The 22,922-nt window shown below is 43.6% G+C and overlaps 1 protein-coding gene across 1 annotated transcript in view; it reads right to left on the reverse strand.

Moving 5' to 3' along the window:
• The window catches only part of LOC311137819 (chromodomain-helicase-DNA-binding protein 5-like), a gene marked incomplete at both ends in the record, with an annotated part of 43,463 nt that overhangs the window by 19,072 nt on the left and 1,469 nt on the right, over positions 1-22,922 (reverse strand). Inside the window, 15 exons of the mRNA XM_084172417.1 lie at positions 221-358; positions 477-677; positions 1,004-1,195; positions 1,290-1,404; positions 1,622-1,753; positions 1,980-2,191; positions 6,404-6,610; positions 6,844-7,074; positions 7,200-7,366; positions 7,518-7,644; positions 7,885-7,976; positions 8,083-8,330; positions 8,770-8,888; positions 8,986-9,261; positions 14,535-14,683. Coding sequence (XP_084028543.1) covers positions 221-358; positions 477-677; positions 1,004-1,195; positions 1,290-1,404; positions 1,622-1,753; positions 1,980-2,191; positions 6,404-6,610; positions 6,844-7,074; positions 7,200-7,366; positions 7,518-7,644; positions 7,885-7,976; positions 8,083-8,330; positions 8,770-8,888; positions 8,986-9,261; positions 14,535-14,683 — 2,606 coding nt within the window. The remainder of the gene's footprint in view (positions 1-220; positions 359-476; positions 678-1,003; positions 1,196-1,289; positions 1,405-1,621; positions 1,754-1,979; positions 2,192-6,403; positions 6,611-6,843; positions 7,075-7,199; positions 7,367-7,517; positions 7,645-7,884; positions 7,977-8,082; positions 8,331-8,769; positions 8,889-8,985; positions 9,262-14,534; positions 14,684-22,922) is intronic.

A 22,922-nucleotide genomic window follows, 5' to 3' on the forward strand; every position in this document is an offset into this window, starting at 1 on the left:
GCTCAACCAAGCCACAAATAGAGTTGAGTCATAATGCTATACAAGGTTGATGATATTGAAAAGGGAGAATATAGATAATATATAGATAATAGATTGTAAAGAAATCAGAATTTAGATCTTAAGAAACAGACTATTAGACAATTTGCCAGTGACAAAGACAATAATGACCAATTACATCCATTTATAGAATGCATTGGTTTAATTTGAGGTGTTGGGTTACCTTTGACTGGTTGTTCTTCAGTCTGTGGGCCTCATCCACCACTAGACAGGCCCAGTTAATGGAGCCCAGAATGGTCTGATCAATGGTAATCAGCTCATATGACGTCAGCAAAACATGGAACTTGATGGCAGTGCCTTTCTGTCAAGACAAAAACAGAGATTCTAGATATGACAACCATTCTCCTTTCTATGTAAATTACATGCTTGTCGATGTTCACTGAGATTCAATATATTGTAACTGTAGTTTATGGGGATACCTTCATACGGAAGACCTTGCGGCCTGTCTTGACTGTACTGTCCTCAAAGGTGAACTCGTTCTCCCTGATGACCGCCCGGCTGTCTTTGTCCCCAGTGTAAGTGACCACGTAGAAGTCTGGGGCCCACATCTCAAACTCCCTCTCCCAGTTGATGATGGTGGACAGGGGAGCACTGACCAGGTATGGCCCTTTGGAGTGACCCTGAGAGGGGAGGACATGTTTCAGTCATGACTAAAGACACTATTTGACAATATACGCAACATAAATTGTATTACTTTAATCAGTACTGATTCTATTGTGTTGTATTTACCCAAAAGATACGTTTTCTTTTATACAACCAAATGTCTATTTTTGATGTAAATGGTATGTTATAGAAAAAGGTGTCTGGACCCTTCTATAAAATTCCATTTACATCAAAAATAGAGATTTGATTGTAAAAAATAAAACCTTTCCTTTAATAATGTCATAGAACATTAATACTAAACAAATTGACCCCTGTCCTGTATGAGCCTGTCCTCCTCACCCACCTCCTTGTAGAGTGAGTAGAGGAACACGATGGTCTGGACAGTCTTGCCCAGGCCCATCTCGTCTGCCAGGATAGTGTCTGTGCCCTGTGCCCATGAGAACCGTAGCCAGTTCAGACCCTCCAGCTGGTACGGGTGCAGGGTGCCCCCAGTGGCATTGATGTACCAGGGTTGATGTTCAAACTTGATGGTAGGCTAGTGACAGAGAAAGAACAACCAGAGGTATATCAGTTGATTGTTAAGCCAATAGGACTGTATGTTTTAGTCCCTAGTAATGATGGTCACTCACATCTATAATTGGGGCGTCAGGGGGGATTTCTCTCTCCCTCCTCTTCTCCTCCTCTTTGCCCTTCTTTCCCTTTCTCACCACTAAGGGCCGCTGGTCGTCACCAATCATCTGCTCCCTGTCAAATCCCAGTAAACAAACAAATAGTCAACTCAGGTTGTAAAATCATGTGAAGAAAAATGCTTGTGTGTGTACTAGAGAGAAAGAGCGAGACACACACACACACACACACACACACACACAGAGACACAGATAGAGGGAGAGAGAGAGAGACAGAGAGAGAGAGACAGAGCGAGACAGAGAGAGCTAAAACAAAGTGTGAGATCTGAGCTGACCTGTGGTCCCAGTAGGAGTGCTTGGCGTTGTTATAATCAGGGACGTCAAAGTCATCCACCTCCCAGGTGCACTGGTCATAGGGCAAGTCTCTCCACTTGATCATGTAGTGCACATCTCCATCCTTATCATAACTGCAGGGAACGCAAGTAACAATGACCATCACAACTCTGTGAGCTTTTGGATTGAATCTCAGAATACAAAGAAAATGACTTGTACACATTTCAAACCTGGGACAAAATGTTTAATGATGCTGTAGATATGACTGTCTTTCCTCCACTGTATGTAAAGTGGTGAGTGTGAGTCCGGGTGAGAGAATGTCCCTACAGGGAGAGGACAGTGTGTGTCTGGAGTGAGCACCTGTGATTGAGGATCCTGTGGATGATCATCCACTCTGGCTTGATGCCGTAGCGGTAGAATCTCTCGTCCATGGCAGCGTACTGCGGATCTTTACTCTTCCTCTTCTCATTGTTCAGCTCCTCCTCCCCAGAGCCGTAGTCGTACGGAGGGGGCTCGTCCATGTCGTTCTTCCGCTGGTAGTTACGGTACATCACTGCGTGGTAAAGCTCTAACTGCACACACCACAGAGACAAGGGCTTAACCAACAATGCTGCAGAAAAGTATGATATGAAGTTGTTTTCCATATTCTTGTCATATTTGTGACAATGTGCTGTGACGTGTTGTCTTGTAAGCAGCCAAGTCCACAGATAGGGGTCTACCAGGCACCAGCACCTGCCCCTTTGCCCTCCCACTCACCAAGTGCCCTTTTGGATGGTGGTATAATTTATATTTTTATGTATACCGTTTTTGTTGTTGTTTCCCAGTCTGTCATGTACGGAGATTGTGCACGCCCGGTATCCAAACATGCATGGCTTGAAATGCAATCACAGGTCAAGTGTGTGTAGCAAGCTACCTAGTGTAAATATCAACAGTATTGCCACAGCAGCATAACACTTGAACACTTGATTCACATCATCATCAACACTGGGTTTGGTCGTCTGATAGCCTATGTGCAGCACTATAGAATCATAGCTGCGGGAAGTGTACTAGAGGTGCTGCAGCAACTTGTGATAAATGGAAATATTGTCTGTTCAGAAAGAGATGAAATAATTCTGTATAGTCTACTACACCATGAGTAGGCCTATCATTTCAAATCAAATTAAATATTATTTGTAGACAATAGGTGTAGACTAACAGCAAAATGCTTACTTATGGGTCTTTTTCCAACAATGCAGAGTTAAATATAAGATTTTTAAAAATTATAATAATAGAAATAGTGACACAGTGAATAACGAATAAAAATAATGAGTAAAAAGAACATGGCTATACAGTATATATGGAGTAGAAAATAACATGGCTATATACAGGGAGTACATGTACCGAGTTGATGTGCAGGGGTATGAGGTAATTGATGTAGCTATGTACTGTACATACTGTATAGGTAGGAGTAAAATGACTAGCAGCAGCGTGTGTGTGTGTGTGTGTGTGTGTGTGTGTGTGTGTGTGTGTGTGTGTGTGTGTGTGTATGTAGATTCCAGTGTGTGTGCATAGAGTCAGTGCAAGAGAGTTAGTTAAAAAAGGGTCAATGAGGTAGTCCGGGTAGCCATTTGATTAGCTATTTAGCAGTCTTGTTTAGCAGTCTTATGGTTTGGGGGTAGAAGCTGTTCAGGGTCCTGCTGGTTCCAGACTTGGTGCACTGGTACCGCTTGCAGTGCGGTAGCAGAGGGAACAGCCACAGAGGGCCAATAGCTTATTTTTTTTAAAGCTGTGGATTGTGTGTAGCCCAATAACAATAATAAGACATAGCTACAGTCGGGAACGTGCAGCAGATCTGTCAGTGAACAGCATGAAGACAAAACAGGCCTTTCATAATATTTCAAATAAAATTGCGGAATAACACAGGCTGGAAAGCAAATTGCTACTGCTGAAAAGAGAAGACTCTAATCTGTCTCCTGTAGGCTACCAAAATATTTTATCAACTTCCAAATTGGCCTTTTGAGCGAACATTGTTTTACAAAGTAAAACAAGAGAGAGGTAGGCTTTTGGCACGAGCGCTTCCGCCATTGTCAGCGAGTGAGCTGCACTTCATTGGGTGAGTCATTGAAACTGGAAAGCTTTTTTAGGACTATAATTTCATCTTCACTGTAACTAGATTGCTTAAAACTTGTGATGAGTGTGTTGTTGCAGAAATAAATAGGAATATGCAACAACAAAAAAACTGAGGCAGTTAGTAGGCCTGTTATGAATTTCTAGATATGAATTATGAAAGTCTAATCTATATTTTTTGGAGCACCTGCCCCCTGAAAGGTCTGTGCACAGCCCTGCTTGTAAGCTACTATATTTGACCATTGCTGACTTTCAAACACTGTGATAACTCTGACAAACCCCTCAGCAGCAGTCAGACAAACAGACAGATGATTGTGCTGCCTTTGACACCATCGATCACCACATTCTTTTGGAGAGACTGGAAACCCAAATTGGTCTACACGGACAAGTTCTGGCCTGGTTTAGATCCTACCTGTCGGAAAGATATCAGTTTGTCTCTGTGAATGGTCTGTCCTCCGACAAATCAACTGTACATTTCGGTGTTCCTCAAGGTTCCGTTTTAGGACCACTATTGTTTTCACTATATATTTTACCTCTTGGGGATGTTATTCGAAAACATAATGTTAACTTTCACTGCTATGCGGATGACACACAGCTGTACATTTCAATGAAACATGGTGAAGCCCCAAAATTGCCCTCGCTAGAAGCCTGTGTTTCAGACATAAGGAAGTGGATGGCTGAAAACTTTTTACTTTTAAACTCGGACAAAACAGAGATGCTTGTTCTAGGTCCCAAGAAACAAAGAGATCTTCTGTTAAATCTGACAATTCATCTTGATGGTTGTAAAGTCGTCTCAAATAAAACTGTGAAGGACCTCGGCGTTACTCTTGACCCTGATCTCTCTTTTGACGAACATATCAAGACTGTTTCAAGGACAGCTTTTTTCCATCTACGTAACATTGCAAAAATCAGAAATTTTCTGTCCAAAAATGATGCAGAAAAATTTATCCATGCATTTGTTACTTCTAGGTTAGACTACTGCAATGCTCTATTTTCCGGCTACCCGGATAAAGCACTAAATAAACTTCAGTTAGTGCTAAATACGGCTGCTAGAATCCTGACTAGAACCAAGAAATTTGATCATATTACTCCAGTGCTAGCTTCCCTACACTGGCTTCCTGTTAAGGCAAGGGCTGATTTCAAGGTTTTACTGTTAACCTATAAAGCGTTACATGGGCTTGCTCCTACCTATCTTTCCGAGTTGGTCCTGCCGTACATACCAATACGTACGCTACGGTCACAAGACGCAGGCCTCCTAATTGTCCCTAGAATTTCTAAGCAAACAGCGGGAGGCAGGGCTTTCTCCTATAGATCTCCATTTTTATGGAACAGTCTGCCTACCCATGTGAGAGACGCAGACTCGGTCTCAACCTTTAAGTCTTTACTGAAGACTTATCTCTTCAGTAGGTCATATGATTGAGTGTAGTCTGGCCCAGGAGTGTGAAGGTGAACGGAAAGGCTGGAGCAACGAACAGCCCTTGCTGTCTCTGCCAGGCCGGTTCCCCTCTCCACTGGGGTTCTCTGCCTCTAACCCTGTTGCAGGGGCTGAGTCACTGGCTTGCTGGTGCTCTTTCATGCCGTCCCTGGGAGGGGTGCGTCACTTGAGTGGGTTGAGTTACTGACGTGATCTTCCTGTCTGGGTTGGCGCCCCCCCCTTGGTTTGTGCTGTGGTGGAGACCTCTGTGGGCTATACTCGGCCTTGTCTCAGGATTGTAAGTTGGTGGTTGGGGATATCCCTCTAGTGGTGCGGGGGCTGTGCTTTGGCGGAGTGGGTGGGGTTATATCCTTCCTGTTTGGCCCTGTCCGGGGGTTTCTTCGGATGGGGCCACAGTGTCTCCGGACCGCTCCTGTCTCAGCCTCCAGTATTTATGCTGCAGTAGTTTATGTGTCGGGGGGCTGGGGTTAGTTGGTTATACCTGGAGTACTTCTCCTGTCTTATCCAGTGTCCTGTGTGAATTTAAGTATGCTCTCTCTAATTCTCTCGTTCTCTCTTTCTCTCTGAGAACCTGAGCCCTAGGACCATACGTCAGGACTACCGGGCATGATGACACCTTGCTGTCCCCAGTCCGCCTGGCCTTGCTGCTATTCCAGTTTCAACTGTTCTGCCTGCGGCTACGAAACCCCTACCTGTCCCAGACCTGCTGTTTTCAACTCTTAATGATCGGCTATGAAAAGCCAACTGAGAGACCTGAGCCCTAGGACCATACGTCGGGACTACCGGCCGTGGTGACTCCTTGCTGTCCCCAGTCCGCCTGGCCTTGCTGCTATTCCAGTTTCAACTGTTCTGCCTGCGGTTATGGAACCCCTACCTGTCCCAGACCTGCTGTTTTCAACTCTTAATGATCGGCTATGAAAAGCCAACTGAGATTTATTCCTGATTATTATTTGACCATGCTTGTCACTTATGAACATTTTTGAACATCTTGGCATGGTTCTGTTATAATCTCCACCCGGCACAGCCAGAAGAGGACTGGCCACCCCTCATAGCCTGGTTCCTCTCTAGGTTTCTTCCTAGGTTTTCGCCTTTCTAGGGAGTTTTTCCTAGCCACCGTGCTTCTACACCTGCATTACTAGCTGTTTGGGGTTTTAGGCTGGGTTTCTGTACAGCACTTCGAGATATTAGCTGATGTAAGAAGGGCTATATAAAATAAAATTGATTGATTGATTGATTGTCTCACCTGTAGTTCGCTGACCCAGGAGCAGTGCCAGTAGGAGAGACCAGCCCACTTGACAAACAGTTCCCTCTCCGGGTGGCCCTTCAGGGGGGGCTTGACCAGCGGGTCCACCATCTCTCCATCAGGGCCAGGGGGCACCTCAGTGGGTAAGGGGGGATCCCCCCAAGTCCAGTGGAGAATCCTCTGTACCTTCCCCTTCAGAGGTGGGCACTAGAGGGGGAAAGAGAGTTGTGTGAGACAACATGGTATTATCCTCATTAGTCTATCTCTGTTCTCTCTTGGGAGCCTGCACAGAGGGTGACACTTTCATTTTGTTTCCAGCAGTCTATTTTATTAATGGAGAGCAAAGTGCATTCTCACAAATAACATGGTTCATCAACTGGACCATTGTGGAGCATGTGACACTGACTGAACACTGATTGGTGGGAGAACTTGTCACTCACCATGCAGCGTGGGCACAGCCACTCCCCATTGGGTATCTCAGGCAGGGGAGGGTTGAGGCAGTGGATATGATAGGAGGAGGGGCAGGTGTCACAGCACAGCAGCTCCCCTCCATCTTTACACACTCTGCAGAACTCCAGGTGGTCATCCTCTTCCTCAACCGCAACCTCCTCCTCATCATCATCATCATCATCATCATCTTCTTTGGCCTCCCACTGGATGCCCTCCTTCTCCTGAATGCACAGATGAGGGATAGTGATAATGCAATTTGTTGTAACAATGCACTTCTGCCATAATGTGATAGTGATGATGTACTTCTGTTGTGTTTAGTGAGTCAAGGTTAAGGTGTACTACTCACACAGTGGGGGCAGCTCCACTTGCCCTCGGGGGCCTTCTCCAGCTCAGGGTCCAGACACACCAGGTGGTAGGCTTTGGGACAGGTGTCACACAGGATGATCTCCCCTCCCTGCTGGCACACCTCACAGTAGTCCTGGTGGTCTGTCTCATAGCCATCCCCATCCTCTCCTGGACACAAGACAGGAAACTCAGATACAAGTCAATGTAGTCTGTGTCTACACACACAGCAGTTAACAGTCATTGGGTTATGAGGGTTATGAAAAGATGGGAGGATATAAACTAGTGGAACTGGTTAGTGTAGATAACAGGAATAGTATACTTTTCCTTTTTTTCCGACCCTTCCGGGCTTTCTTCTTGGCATTCACAGAGGTATCAGAGCGCACAGAGGCACTGTGGATGCTGACATCATCAAAGTCCGACTCCTCAAGTCCAAAGTCCTCCTCACTCTGCCAACAGACACAAGTCATTCACAACCTCACAGTCAATCAGCAATGAGAGCCAGTAATGTTCACACTCAACTTTGGACATAAAACCATAAATGAGTATTTTGGTAACTGTATAACTAACACAATAAGCACATACCTCATCCATACTAGAGTTTGGGAACAACAACCTACTGTATCTATTCAAGTCATAGTAATGTGACTGAAGGTAAGAAAGGAGACCTGTGCCGCTCCAAACCTTACCGAGGATGCCTTCTTCTTTGATTTGGTCTTCTTCCCTTTACTTTTCTTCTTCACCTCCTTTACAGTCTTTGTTTTCCGTCTTACCCCAGGCCCTATAGGACAACAAGATCAGGCACAGACCAGATAGGTATAGAGGGTACTTTATTACTATATTTCTATACATTCTGATATACCACATTCTTGACAGACAGCCCTTACCCTTTCCATCTTTGGTTTTGGCTTTTCTGATTGGCCCAGGCTGAGAGCTTGGTAGGGTAGTGATCTCTTTGACAGAGATGGGCGAGGCCACAGTGACCATTTCCACAGCAGCAGCCACCGCGGCAGCCACAGCGGTTGCGGAGGTGCCTTTGAAGGGGTTGTTGGCGCTGAACTCGCGCCACTTGGCCCCTAACACTGTCATCATCTTCGACATGGGGATCTTAGGGTTCTTCTTGGCAATAAGTGGCCTGAGAAAAGTCAGGGAAAGAGAAAGAACACTGTAGTCTTACCTTGTTATTTTCTCAGTTAATTATATAACAATCTGCACTAGAGTGACCTGTATCTTTATTCCCCAGAACTAGTGGTGACCCATCTGTGTTGTGTGCGTGGCATGTTTGTGATTTATCAGCCAGTGTCTTGTGGTTTGGCACAGTGGCCTCTCTAAGATATCAGGTCAATACATTCAGTCTCTGAACGTCCAGGCTGTCACACACAGCCTCAGCCTCCATCTCCCCCCTCCCCTCCCCTCCCCCTCTCTCTAAAAAAAGGTCCAGTGTTCACCACACTGCTCCAGTTTCTCTATGCAGTTTTTATTTGGATAGATTCAAGCAACAACTAAGCAACAAAGCCATGACAGTCATCCATAGACAAGACAAGCAATAAATGATGACCCTACATGTAGAGTACCTGAGGAACTGGCTGAAAGCCTTGTAGTTGGTGAGGGTTGTATAGTCCTCCTCTGTGAAGCCATACTGCACATCTTCCAGACCCCACTCCTGCATCAGCTGGCTGGACGACTTGGGCTCCTGGGACAGAACAACACAAGTAAGATTTCAGTCTATGACAACACAAATACAGGTCAAACTACACAGAGATGCTTTAACAGAGACACGCTTACTGTACCTTATTATTTTCATCATCATCATCATCATCATCATCATCATCATCGTCATCATCATCGTCATCCTCCTCCTCTTCTCTCTTCTTCCGTTTGGGTTTCTTCTCTTTCTTCTCCTTAGGTTTCTTCTTCTTCTTCTTTGTGGTGGGTGCGGGGGCATAGGTGCTGCTCTCGCTCTCTGAGCCAATCTCTGGACGCTGCAGTGGATGGTCATCGTCCCGCTCTGAGGCCTGCTCCTCCGGGTCATTGTCACCAACTCCTATTCCTCCACCTCCTCCTCCCTGACACACACACACACACATTGTTTACAGTATACAATCCCACCCCCTCTGTCTGTCAATCAATCAGGATACATTTTATACACAGACAGATGATTAAGCAAATATCACTAACATACAGTTGAAGTCGGAAGTTTACATACACCTTAGCCAAATACATTTAAACTCTGTTTTTCACAATTCCTGACATTTAATCCTAGTAAAAATTCCCTGTCTTAGGTCAGTTAGGATCACCACTTTATTTTAAGAATGTGAAATGTCAGAATAATAGTAGAGAGAATGATTTATTTCAGCTTTTTTTTTTTTCATCACATTCCCAGTGGGTCAGAAGTTAAGGAATACCTGGGATAGTATAAAAGTAATCATTCTACCCCCACCCCCCACATTTAAAATATATATATATATATATATATATAAAACAAATGAAAATTTAAAATATACTCTAAAAATTAAAAATGTTAACATTTGAAAAATATATAAAAATACATTGTAAAGTGGTTGTACCACTGGCTATTATAAGGTGAATGCACCAATTTGTAAGTCGCTCTGGATAAGAGTGTCTGCTAAATGACGTAAATGTAAATGTAAGTTTACATACACTCAATTAGTATTTGGTAGCATTGCCTTTAAATTGTTTAAATTGGGTCAAACGTTTCGGGTAGCCTTCCACAAGCTTCCCACAATAAATCGGGTGAATTTTGGCCCATTCCTCCTGACAGAGCTGGTGTAACTGAGTCAAGTTTGAAGGCCTCCTTGCTCGTACATGCTTTTTCAGTTCTGCCCACACATTTTCTATAGGATTGATGGCCACTCCAATACCTTGACTTTGTTGTCCTTAAGCCATTTTGCCACAACTTTGGAAGTATGCTTGGGGTCATTGTCCATTTGGAAGACCCATTTGCGACCTAGCTTTGACTTCCTGACTGATGTCTTGAGATGTTGCTTCAATATATCCACATAATTTTCCTTCCTCATGATGCCATCTATTTTGTGAAGTGCACCAGTCCCTCCTGCAGCAAAGCACCCCCACAGCATGATGCTGCCACCCCTGTGCTTCACGGTTGAGATGGTGTTCTTCGGCTTGCAAGCTTCCCCCTTTTTCCTCCAAACATAACGATGGTCATTATGGCCGAACAGTTCTATTTTTGTTTCATCAGACCAGAGGACATTTCTCCAAAAAGTACGATCTTTGTCCCAATGTGCAGTTGCAAACCGTAGTCTGGCTTTTTTATGGCGGTTTTGGAGCAGTGGCTTCTTCCTTGCTGAGCGGCCTTTCAGGTTATGTCGATATAGGACTCGTTTTACTGTGGATATAGATACTTTTGTACCCGTTTCCTCCAGCATCTTCCTTTGCTGTTGTTCTGGGATTGATTTGCACTTTTCGCACCAAAGTACGTTCATCTCTAGGAGACAGAACGCATCTCCTTCATGAGCGGTATGACGGCTGCGTGGTCCCATTTTGTCTCTCCCGAGTGGCGCAGTGGTCTAAGGCACTGCATCGCAGTGCTAGCTGTGCCACTAGAGATCCTGGTTCGAATCCAGGCTCTGTCGTAGCCGGCCGCGACTGGGAGACCCATGGGGCGGCGCACAATTGGCCCAGCGTCGTCCAGGGTAGGGGAGGGAATGGCCGGCAGGGGATGTAGCTCAGTTGGTAGAGCATGGCGTTTGCAACGCCAGGGTTGTGGGTTCGATAAAATAATGTATGCGCTAACTGTAAGTCGCTCTACTTTCGCATTTTTGTTTGTACAGATGAACGTGGTACCTTCAGGCGTTTGGAAATTGCTCCCAAGGATGAACCAGACTTGTGGAGGTCTACAATTTTTTTTCTGATGTCTTGGCTGATTTCTTTTGATTTTTCCATTATGTCAAGCATAGAGGCACTGAGTTTGAAGGTAGGCCTTGAAATACATCCACAGGTACACCTCCAATTGACTCAAATTATGTCAATTAGCCTATCAGAAGCTTCTAAAGCCATGACATCATTTTCTGGAATTTTCCAAGCTGTTTAAAGGCACAGTCAACTTAGTGTATGTAAACTTCTGACCCACTGGAATTGAATTATAAGTCAAATAATCTGTCTGTAAACAATTGTTGGAAAAATTACTTGTGTCATGCACAAAGTAGATGTCCTAACCGACTTGCCAAAACGATAGTTTGTTAACAAGAAATGTATGGAGTGGTTGAAAAACAAGTTTTAATGACTCCAACATAAGTGTATGTAAACTTCCAACTTCAACTGTACACAGTCTTTGTATTTCAAGAGGAAAGAGGGAGAAAGAGCATACAGCAAAACACATGAATAATGTTGTTCTTGACTTGACCTCCTACTCCTCCACCCCCATACAATCTGGATAACAATTAACATTTAATCAACTGAGTTAATATCTAGCTCCCAGCTTGTTGAGAGCTCCATAGAAGGCATCATCAGAGGCACGTTCAACTTTAAACATGCTGCTTACATAGAGAACAGCAACAACAAAGCAACATACACCTTCAGCAGCCCAGCCAATCACATCTCCCCCTCCTAGCCAGTCAATAAGACTAGGGCATATATTGTATAAGTATTGTCTCCATGGCCTTGCTATCGCAACATCTGGAAGGCTACGCAGTTGAACGTTTATAGATGGAGCGTATGAGTGAGCACTGGCATGGCATTGGGTTGTATGCGTGGGTGCATGCGCGCTCGTGCGTGTGTTTGTGTGTGCGTGCATGAACGTTGCACAGTAGGCCTGTGTGGATCCATGGAGAGACTCGCAGGCGTCTCGCTCTGCGGCGCAGAGGAAAGGCTCATGTTGCCGCAGCGCCTGCCAACCCCATCGCCAGTCCGTCTGTGTTGCTATGGCGACCAAACCGTGCAGTCTGGAGCTCTCTCTCTCCCCCTCTCTCTCTCTCTCTCTTCCCCTCTCTCTCCCCCTTTCTGTTCCTCTCTCTCCCCCTCACTCTATAGCAGCAGCAGCCAATGGAACAGCGCCATCCAATCAGACACGTTTGCATAACGAGCTTGTTATGCAGAGCCCTGTGGTTGCAGAGCCTGTGTTCCAGCGCCCGTCTAGACAAATCTCATTTATGCATACGGAGAAGGAGAGAGAATGAGTGTGGGGGGTTCAAATGAAAAAGGGGTGGGGGGTGATGGAGGCAGGGAACCAGAACCACTGTTAATCCAGAGAGAGTAACTACAGAGAAGAGTCTTAACCCAACCACTGACTGCACAGTGCAGAGGGTTCAATGTTACACAAACACATCACAGGGCACAAGATCAGAGTGGAAACAAAGAGGAGGACTCTGCTGGGAGATCAGGAAAAAGAAAGAAAGTCTTAAAGAAAATTCCAATTGTTTATTCCTTTATATAATGTATTCCCTTTGTATCACCTTCATTTCGGATGAATTAAGGACTTTCAGAACTAAATTAAATTAGTAGATACTAATTTTACAATGTTCAGCCATTATGTCAGAAATAAATGTCAGGTTGAATATACAAACGTATCCTCACGATACCTTAAACACCCCAAGCCTTACAATTATACAGTGTGAAAAAAACACTGCTTACTATCAACATGCACAGTCCCCTAAAGGGATTTCTCTCCTTAAAACAGATCTAGCCAGTCATCAGTACTAACAGCTCTCCTGTGGCGTGCTCGGGCCCTGCTGGAGGGAGTCTGAGCACAGCTGGCTCCTTCCCTCAGCTCTGAGACTGACCTGGGGGGAGAGAGGCCCACTGGTGGGGATGTAACCTCCATTGATCCGTGACCCATGTCTGACACTAGACTTTGGGGAGAGATTTTAAGTGAATAACAGCTAGTCGTGGTTTCCCTTAGCAGGGAGTGCTGCCCTATGAACATGTACAGTGTACTGTCGAGCAGAGCTTGTGAACTGAGCATGGTAAGAGAGTGATTGAGAGAAAGAGAGAGTGTGACAGAGGGGAAAGAGAGGGGGGACCCCTCATTAGCATGACAGGGTCCAGTGCTCTGTGTTTTTCGCGGCCAGCCAAAGGGCCACCAGAGCTCCTTCTAGTGCCGCTGGCAGCCGTGGACAGGGACATCCCCGCTCTGTCACCGCCACTATTCAGAACACTGGTCAATCCCAAACCCAGGCAGAGGACACACAGATGAGCAACAGGCAACACAAAGCCAACACAAACTGTATAAAGGGCAAGGCCCTCAAATGACAGAGGGAAAACCACATAAGAAAATACTATAGTATACTATGGTATAAATACTATAGTTGTCACTGTAGTGTTTTTGCGGATTTAAGTCACGTTAGAGTGAATACTGTAGTATTTACTGTAGCATACTGTTGTATATACTATAGTATTTACTGTAGTGTTTTTGTGGACTGTCGTATACTGTAGTATTTACTGCAGTGTTTTTGGGGGGATAATACTGTAGTGTTTATAGTATTCTACAGTATACTACAAAATGCTATAGTAAGTACTACATCGAGGGATACTACAGTGTGTAGTATAGTATTCTACAATATACTACAGTTTAGTTTACTACATATTTTTATAGTAAGTACTGTAGTATTCTATAGTAAACTGTAGTATTATTTCATGTGGGTGTGTTTCCCCAAACACTTTCTCCTGGCTCACTGTCACTGTGTTTCCCCAAACACTTTCTCCTGGCTCACCGTCACTGTGTTACGCCAAACACTTTCCCCTGGCTCACTGTAACCGTGTTACACCAAACACTTTCCCCTGACTCTACTATGATATTTTTCAAGGCACACTTAGTGGTTAACCTCAATTAGCCAATAATCTAAGGAGCAGCCATGGAAACTAATACAATTCAGGAGTTGTTTGATGTCTGTTTTGATATAATGGTTGTGGTGTAGTCTATTGAGAGTCCCAGCTCAGTGCTGCTGTTTAAAGCCTGTTGCCTGAATGTCAGGAACTAATGCCTGGGAGAGTTCAGCTGTCAGAACAGCTCTGTTACAACACTGTTACTGGCACCCACTGGCACACGCTCTAGCACTCCTAACCTACCGTCCATGTTGACTACCACAGGCACAGGCACTCCTCCTGATCCACAGTCTACACTGGCACTCAAAGCCCACAGCTTACACTGGCACTCATGGCCCTAAACCAAAGACACTCTACTGTTTCTCGTTGAGATTCGAGGATAGTCCAAGAAACAAAGACTATTGAATTGTAGTTAAATCCTAGCCAATATGAATGGCTGCTCAAGGGACTACTACAGTTTATGGCACAACATCTACTGTAGCTTCTTACAGGTTGTGTGTTATTGTGCACAAAATGTTTGTAGTCTGATAGAGCTTACCTCCTTTTTCCTCTTCTTGACTTTGGGCATCTTGCCCTCCATCTTTTTAGGTTTCTTCTTCTTCTGTTGTTTGAGGGAGTCGTCATCAGAGAAGAAGCTGTCCAGAGGTGTGAGCGGGACAGTGTTGCGTTCACCCTCCTCATCCTCAACTTGACACACAAACACAAACATGGCCTTCAGAACAACATGATACACGTATACACAACTTTTACTCTTACTGTAAGATAGGGCTTCTGGTAGTCATCATCACCTATCCATCCTCCCCTTTTAGCTTATATCCTGTCAGCCAGGTAAAACTCAAAGTGGGGTTGTAGTCATCCATCAACTGTATTGTCTCAATGTTGTTGTATACATAGAAGCATGCTGACTACGGTGTACTACGGCGTGCCAGACTTCAGTGTGGACACAGTGGGTCACAGAGGAGTAAGACAGACGGTAGACAGTACATCACTATAAAGAGACACACTCCTCATACACAAACACACAGACTGGAGGGCATGAAATATGCAGCCAGTGTATTAGAGTCATTCAGCCAGCCAACACTAGACTAGCCTTGCAGCCTACCACTCCCAGAGGAACACTGAGTAGGGAGGAGGGGTTCCCTGTCTCTTAAGCACAAACCTTGGCTTGCAATCAACTTATCCTCCATTTAGCCAGGCTAGTCAGGAGGGGCCACACAGACTAGGGGCTTCCAAGGTTCATTATCAATGAGAGACCCATATAATTGTCTATCTATACATTCCCATTCACCACTGACTAAACTGGATGCATCTTCCCACTTGTGTAGATTGAGGCTCTATCATACACATGCATAATGGTGCTAGTGCCTCAAGCGCTATAGTTAATAGGCCAACATGTCTGCAGTATCTCATGGGAGCTCTTTCATGTCTGAGCTACTGTACATGTTTGCTGCCTGCCAGGCATGTCATTATCACGACAACTCAGCTAATGTTACAGTTCATTCAAATGCACTGATGATGCAATTGACTGAGATGAGGAGAAGAAATGCAGTTGAAATACAGGCAGGTTGAGAAAGAAAAAATTGTCTGTTACCGGCTCAAGAAAATGATATAATTCTCCTCCTTGCTGATATGTGACACCCACCATTATCTACCACCAAGTTGACCAGAAATGGCCACTTGTATAAATGTAATTGAGATAAACACATGATGTCTGCACATGGAATGTATGTAAGGCACCACATCTAAATGTGTGATCCCAGAGAGGAGCCTCTGGCATTCTGGCAGCTATTGTTCTAAATGCTCTGTGATGTCTTCCAGAGGTGGCTGCCTGGTAACCAGCCTGGTGGCTGGCTGTGCGGATCTGACTGTGCCAGGTGTTGAGGGGGATCAATGTGGCATGTGTCACAGGGCAGCTGGCACCAGGCCCTGTTTGAACCACAGACTTCTTGTTTGAACCAGGCCGCAGCCCCACTTCGCACACTGTGCCCACTTTAAAGCGTGGACGGTGGGCAGGCAGCACCGCTCTGAACTTCCTGCAAGGGCTTGGCCACTGGACCGTTCCATTAGAGGGGAGATTCATGACCCTCTCCCTCGTGGAAAGTTAATATAATATAATAATAATATATAATATGCCATTTAGCAGACGCTTTTATCCAAAGCGACTTACAGTCATGCGTGCATACATTTTTTTTTTGTGTGTATGGGTGGTCCCGGGGATCGAACCCACTACCTTGGCGTTACAAGCGCCGTGCTCTACCAGCTGAGCTACAGAGGACCATGAGTGCCGGAAAACGCATTGGGCCTCTGTCTTTGACAGGCTCCTTATGGAAATACCCAGTTAATGTTGCCCTGTGGAGAGCGATTGACTTCAGGGTTCTCCCCTCATTGAGAAGGTGTTTCTAGCCCACTCTAGTCATGTCTTGGGAAATACAAAAGCGAACTCACACACATTTACTCCAAAGTTTGGTCAATCTAGTAGCGGATATGATGTCATAGTGTAGCAGACTGTATGACTTCATGATACTCAGTAAGCCATCTTCTTGCAAATCTGTGCAGAGCAAGAGTAGGAGTCTGAGCAGTAGTCATTGACTGTGAACTCACTTCCCTGCTCCTGGGTCTTGGAAGTTAGTGATAATAAATGGTGGCAGGGCAGTGTAGATCTAAGGGTAGAGAGTGATGGTGTGTGAGTGAGCTAGCTATGTACTGTGGGTCAATTCAGGGCAAGTCAGTAGGAGCCTGGTGGTGGCAGATGTAACATTACAACATTAGAGTTCCTTTGAAGTTTGCTATTCTTGCTCACGCACCATAAAAATTATATGGTAGTAGTATATTATGAAAGTGTAATTAGAACATACATGTGCAGTTGAACACAAATGTAGTGGTGACAAGTGTAAAAGGTGATGCTTGCCCATGTAAAACACACATATACTTGGGCAAGCATCACACACACGTCACATACACACAAGGTTGGACCAAAAACGGTGTCAGCTTTCACAGTGGAGTCTCCAAAAATAGCCCCCACCAATCAGGGATGACTTTAGTAGGCACATAAAAGCCCATGATAATCTTTAAATTTCAGAGAAGGACCACACCATAAAAAAGAGATGCAGTAGCAACATGTAAAACTGAGACACAGGGACTGTGCTAGTGACATGACAAAAAATTAGACAACGGGAAGGACAACTGAATGATTTGAGACAGTGAGTGATGATTGTATGGCTGTGACAGCTAACAGTGGAAGCTACTGTACTGTCGGTCCTCAGCTCTCCCTCCATGGCTTGTGAAGGGCCCCTGCCAATCCTGAAGTTCATTAGACTGCTGTCAAGCCTGGCTGGGTCTATATGAAAAACACACATGAAAGCATCATGCACGGTTAACATGCTGCATGCACAATTATACACCTGCTGTTTCCATGACATAGACTGACCAGGTCAAATCTATGATCCCTTATTGATGTCACTTATTGATCCACTTCAATCAGTGTAGATGAAGGGGAGGAGACAGGTTGATTAAGGATTTTCAAGCCTTGAGACATTGATTGTGTGTGTGCATTCAGAGGGTAAATGGGCAAGACAAAAGATTTAAGTGCCTTTGAATGGGGTATGGTAGTAGGTGCCAGGTGCACCGGTTTGAGAGTGTCCAGAACTGCAACGCTGCTGGGTTTTTCACACTCAACAGTTTCCAATGTGTATCTAGAATGGTCCACCACACAAAGGACATCCAGCCAACTTGAAACAACTGTGAAAAGCATTGGAGTCAACATGGGCCAGCATCCCTGTTGAACACTTTCGACACCTTGTAGAGTCCATGCCCCAACGAATTGAGGCTGTTCTGATGACAAAAGGGTGTTCAACTCAATATTAGGAAGGTGTTTCTAATGTTTTTTTCACTAAGTGTAGAACAAAACTGATTTATACACTGGGGGAAAATACAGTACCAGTCAAACGTTTGAACACACCTACTCATTCCAGGGTTTTTCTTTATTTTTACTATTTTCTACATTGTAGAATAATAGTGAAGACATCAAAACTATGAAATAACACATATAGAATCATTTAGTAACCAAAAAAGTGTTAAACAAATCAAAATATATTTTATATTTTAGATTCTTCAAATAGCCACCCTTTGCCTTGATGACAGCTATGCACACTCTTGGCCTTCTCTCAACCAGCTTCACCTGGAATGCTTTTCCAACAGTCTTGAAGGAGTTCCCACATATCCTGAGCACTTGTTGGCTGCTTTTCCTTCACTCTGCCGTCCGACTCATCTCAAACCATCTCAGTTGGGTTGAGGTCGGGGGATTGTGGAGGACAGGTAATCTGATGCAGCACTCCATCACTCTCCTTCTTGGTAAAAAAGCCCTTACACAGCCTGGAGGTGTATTGGGTCAATGTCCTGTTGAAAAACAAATTATAGTCCCACTAAGGCCAAACCAGATGGGATGGCGTATCACTGCAGAATGCTGTGGTAGCCATGCTGGTTAAGTGTGCCTTGAATTCTAAATAAATCACAGACAGTGTCACCAGCAAAGCACCCCCACACCATAACACCTCCTCCTCCATGCTTTACGGTGGGAAATACACATGCGGAGATCATCCGTTCACCCACACAGCATCTCACAAAGACAAAAATCTCACATTTGGACTCCAGACCAAAGGACAAATTTCCACCATTCTAATGTCCATTGATCGTGTTTCTTGGCCCAAGCAAGTCTCTTCTTCTTATTGGTGTCCTTTAGTAGTGGTTTCTTTGCAGCAATTTGACCATGAAGGCCTGATTCACACGGTCTCCTCTGAACAGTTGATGTTGAGATGTGTCTGTTGCTTAAACTCTGTGAAACATTTATTTGGGCTGCAATTTCTGAGGCTGTTAACTCTAATGAACTTATCCTCTGCAGCAGAGGTAACTCTGGGTCTTCCATTCCTGTGGCGGTCCTCATGAGAGCCAGTTTCATCATAGCGCTTGATTGTTTTTGCGACTGCACTTGAAGAAACTTTCAAAGTTCTTAAAATGTTCCGTATTGACTGACCTTCATGTCTTAAATTAATGATGGACTGTTGTTTCTCTTTGCTTATTTGAGCTGTTCTTGCCATTATATGGACTTGGTCTTTTACCAAATAGGGCTATCTTCTGTATACCCCCCTACCTTGTCACAACACAACTGATTGGCTGAAATGGATTAAGGAAAGGAATTCCACAAATTAACTTTTAAGAAGGCACACCTGTTAACTGAAATCCATTCCAGGTGACTATCTCATGAAGCTGGTTGAGACAATGCCAAGAGTGTGCAAAGCTGTCATCAAGGCAAAGGGTGGCTATTTGAAAAATCTAAAATCTAAAAAATATTTTGATTTGTTTAACACGTTTTTGGTTACTACATGATTCCATATGTGTTATTTCATAGTTTTGATGTCTTCACCATTCTTCTACAATGTAAAAAATAAAGAAAAACCCTTGAATGAGTAGGTGTCCAAACTTTTGACTGGTAGTGTATATAAAACGTATGAAGAATCAACTTAAACATAACAAGAAGGATTTATTTAATTACACATTTTCATAGCCAATTGCATGCATTTACCCTTCCTTTTTAAACCACAAGTCTTTGGTTATTGGGGACATGCATCAGTGATTGTGTTATCCCTCAGGTTGTGGCTAGCAGACTATGTGCTGAAATTGTAGAGAACTCTCCTCCTATTAAAGCTAAGCTGTTCTTTATTAAATTGTACAAATCATTTTAAAGTACAGTATTTTGTGAGTCAGTTTGCTCCATAACACCCATGACTACAGTGCATTTGGAAAGTATTCAGACCCCTTGACTTTTTCCACTTTGTTACGTTACAGCCTTATTCTAAAATTTATTAAATCGTTTTTTTTTTCATCATCAGTCTACACACATTTTTGCAATAAATAAATAAATAAAAAAACTGAAAAATCTAATGTACATAAGTATTCAGACCCTTTCCTCAGTACTTTGTTGAAACACCTTTGGCAGTGATTACAGCCTTGAGTCTTCTTGGGTATGACGCTACAAGCTTGGCACACCTGTATTTGGGGAGTTTCTCCCATTCTTCTCTGCAGAACCTCTCAAGCTATGTCAGGATGGATGGGGAGCGTCGCTGCACAGCTATTTTCAGGTCTCTCCAGAGATGTTCGATCAGATTCAAGTCCGGGCTCTGCCTGGGCCACTCAAGGACATTCAGAAACTTGTCCCGAAGCCACTCCTGCGTTGTCTTGGCTGTGTGCTTAGGGTCGTTGTCCTGTTGGAAGGTGAAACTTTGCCCTAGTCTGAGGTCCTGAGCACTCTGGAGCAGATTTTCATCAATGATCTCTCTGTACTTTGCTGCGTTAATCTTTCCCTCGATCCTGACGAGTCTCCCAGTCCCTGCTTCTGAAAAACATCCCAACAGCATGATGCTGCCACCACCATGCTTCACCGTAGGGATAATGGCAAGTTTCCTCCAGGCGTGAAGCTTGGCATTCAGGCCAAAGAGTTCAATCTTGATTTCATCAGACCAGAGAATCTTGTTTCTTTAGGTGCCTTTTGGCAAACTCCTTTTACTGAGGAGTGGCTTCTGTCTGGCCACGCTACCATAAAGGCCTGATTGATGGAGTGCTGCAGAGATGGTTGTCCTTCTGGAAGGTTGTCCTTCTGGAGGAACTCCGGAGCTCTGTCAGAGTGACCATCAGGTTATTGGTCACCTCCCTGACCAAGGCCCTTCTCCCCCGATTGCTCAGTTTGGCCTGGCGGCCAGCTCTAGGAAGAGTCTTGGAGGTTCCAAACTTCTTCCATTTAAGAATGATGGAGGCCACTGTGTTCTTGGGGACCTTCAATACTGCAGAAATGTTTTGGTGTCCTTCCCCAGATCTGTGCCTCGACACAATCCTTTCTCGGAGCTCTACGGACAATTCCTTCGACCTCATGGCTTGATTTTTGCTCAGACCTGCACTGTCAACTGTGGGACATTATATAGACAGGTGTGTGCCTTTCCAAATCATGTCCAATCAATTGATTTTAACACAGGTGGACTTCAATCAAGTTGTAGAAACATCTCAAGGATGATCAATGGAAACAGGATGTACCTGAGCTCAATTTCGAGTCTCATAGCAAAGGGTCTGAATACTTATGTAAATAAGGTTTTATTTTTTAATTGGCAAACATTTCTAAAAACCTGTTTTTACTTTGTCATTATGGGGTAGTGTGTAGATTTATATATATATATATATATATATATATATATATATATATATATATATATATATATATATATATATATATATATAATTAAACTTAACTTAATTAATCTCTCACCTGCAGGCTGAATTTTGCCCGCGGGCCGCCCATTGGGGAACCTGGTTTAGAGCAACTGTATTCAGACCCTTTGCTATGAGACTCGAAATTGAGCTCAGGTACATCCTGTTTCCATTGATCATCCTTGAGATGTTTCTACAACTTGACTGGAGTTCACCTGTGGTAAATTCAATTGATTGCATTTCGTTTAAAATTTTATATAATTTTCGTTCTTGGATATAAGACTGTAAAATCACCAGGAAATGAGTTCACAGTGATTTAAATTTGGGAAGTCTGTTCCCAAGTATTCCCACACATAAATAGAGAAGCATCCCAATGTAATCAAGGTTTGAAATTATTGTTTTTCTCAAATAGTGCCTTCAAAAAGTATTCCCACCCCTTGACTTTTTCCCACATTTTTGTTGTATTACAGCTGAATTTTAAATTGATTAAATTGAGAGTTTTTGTCACTGGCCTACACACAATACCCCATAATGTCAAAGTGGAATTATGTTTTTCAAAATGTTTACAAATTAATTATAAATGATAAGCTGAAATGTCTTGAGTCAATACATATTCAACCCTGTTATGTAAAGTAAACATTTGCTTAACAAGTCAAATAATAAGTTGCATGGACTCACTCTGTGTGCAATAATAGTGTTTAACATGATTTTTAAATGACTACCTTATCTCTGTACCCCACACATATAATTATCTGTGAGGTCCCACAGCCGAGCAGTGAATTTCAAAGACAGATTCAACCACAAAGACCAGAGAGGTTTTCCAATGCCTTACAAAGGGCACCTATTGGTAGATGGGTAAAAAATAAAAATAAAAAGCAGACATTGAATATCAATTTGAGCATGGTGAAGTTATTAACTACACTTTGGATGGTGTATCAAAGTCACTACAAAGATACAGGCATTCTTCTTAACTCAGTTGCCGGAGAGGAAGGAAACCGCTCAGGGATTTCACCGTGAGGCCAATGGTGACTTTAAAACAGTTAAGAGTTTAATGGCTGTGATAGGAGAAAACTGAGGATGGATCAACAACATTATAGTTACTCTACAATACTAACATAATTGACAGAGTGAAAAGAAGCAAACCTGTACAGAATACAAATATTCCAAAACATGCATCCTGTTTGCAACAAGGAACTAAAGTAATGCAAAACAAAACCTTTTTGTCCTGAATTAAAAGTGTTATGTTTGGGGCAAATCCAATACAACACATTACTGAGTAACACTCTCCATATTTTCAAGCATAGTGGTGGCTGCATCATGTTATGGCTATGCTTGTAATTGTTAAGGTCCGTGGAGTTTTTCAGGATAAAAAACATTAACTGAATTGAGCTAAGCACAGGCAAAATCCTAGAGGAAAATCTGGTTCAGTCTGCTTTCCACCAGACACTGGGAGATGATTTCACCTTTCAGCAGGACAATAACCTAAAACACAAGGCCAAATCTACACTGGAGTTGCTCACCAAGAAGACATGAATGATCCAGAGTGGCCGAGTTCCAGTTTTGACTTAATTCTACTTGAAAATCTATGGCAAGACCTGAAAATGGTTGTCACGCAATGATCAACAACCAATTTGACAGAGCTTGAAGAATTTTGAAAAGAATAATGGGCAAAGAA

Source organism: Coregonus lavaretus (genome assembly GCF_964263955.1).
Source record: "Coregonus lavaretus genome assembly, chromosome: 12".
NCBI classification, from domain to species: domain Eukaryota; kingdom Metazoa; phylum Chordata; class Actinopteri; order Salmoniformes; family Salmonidae; genus Coregonus; species Coregonus lavaretus.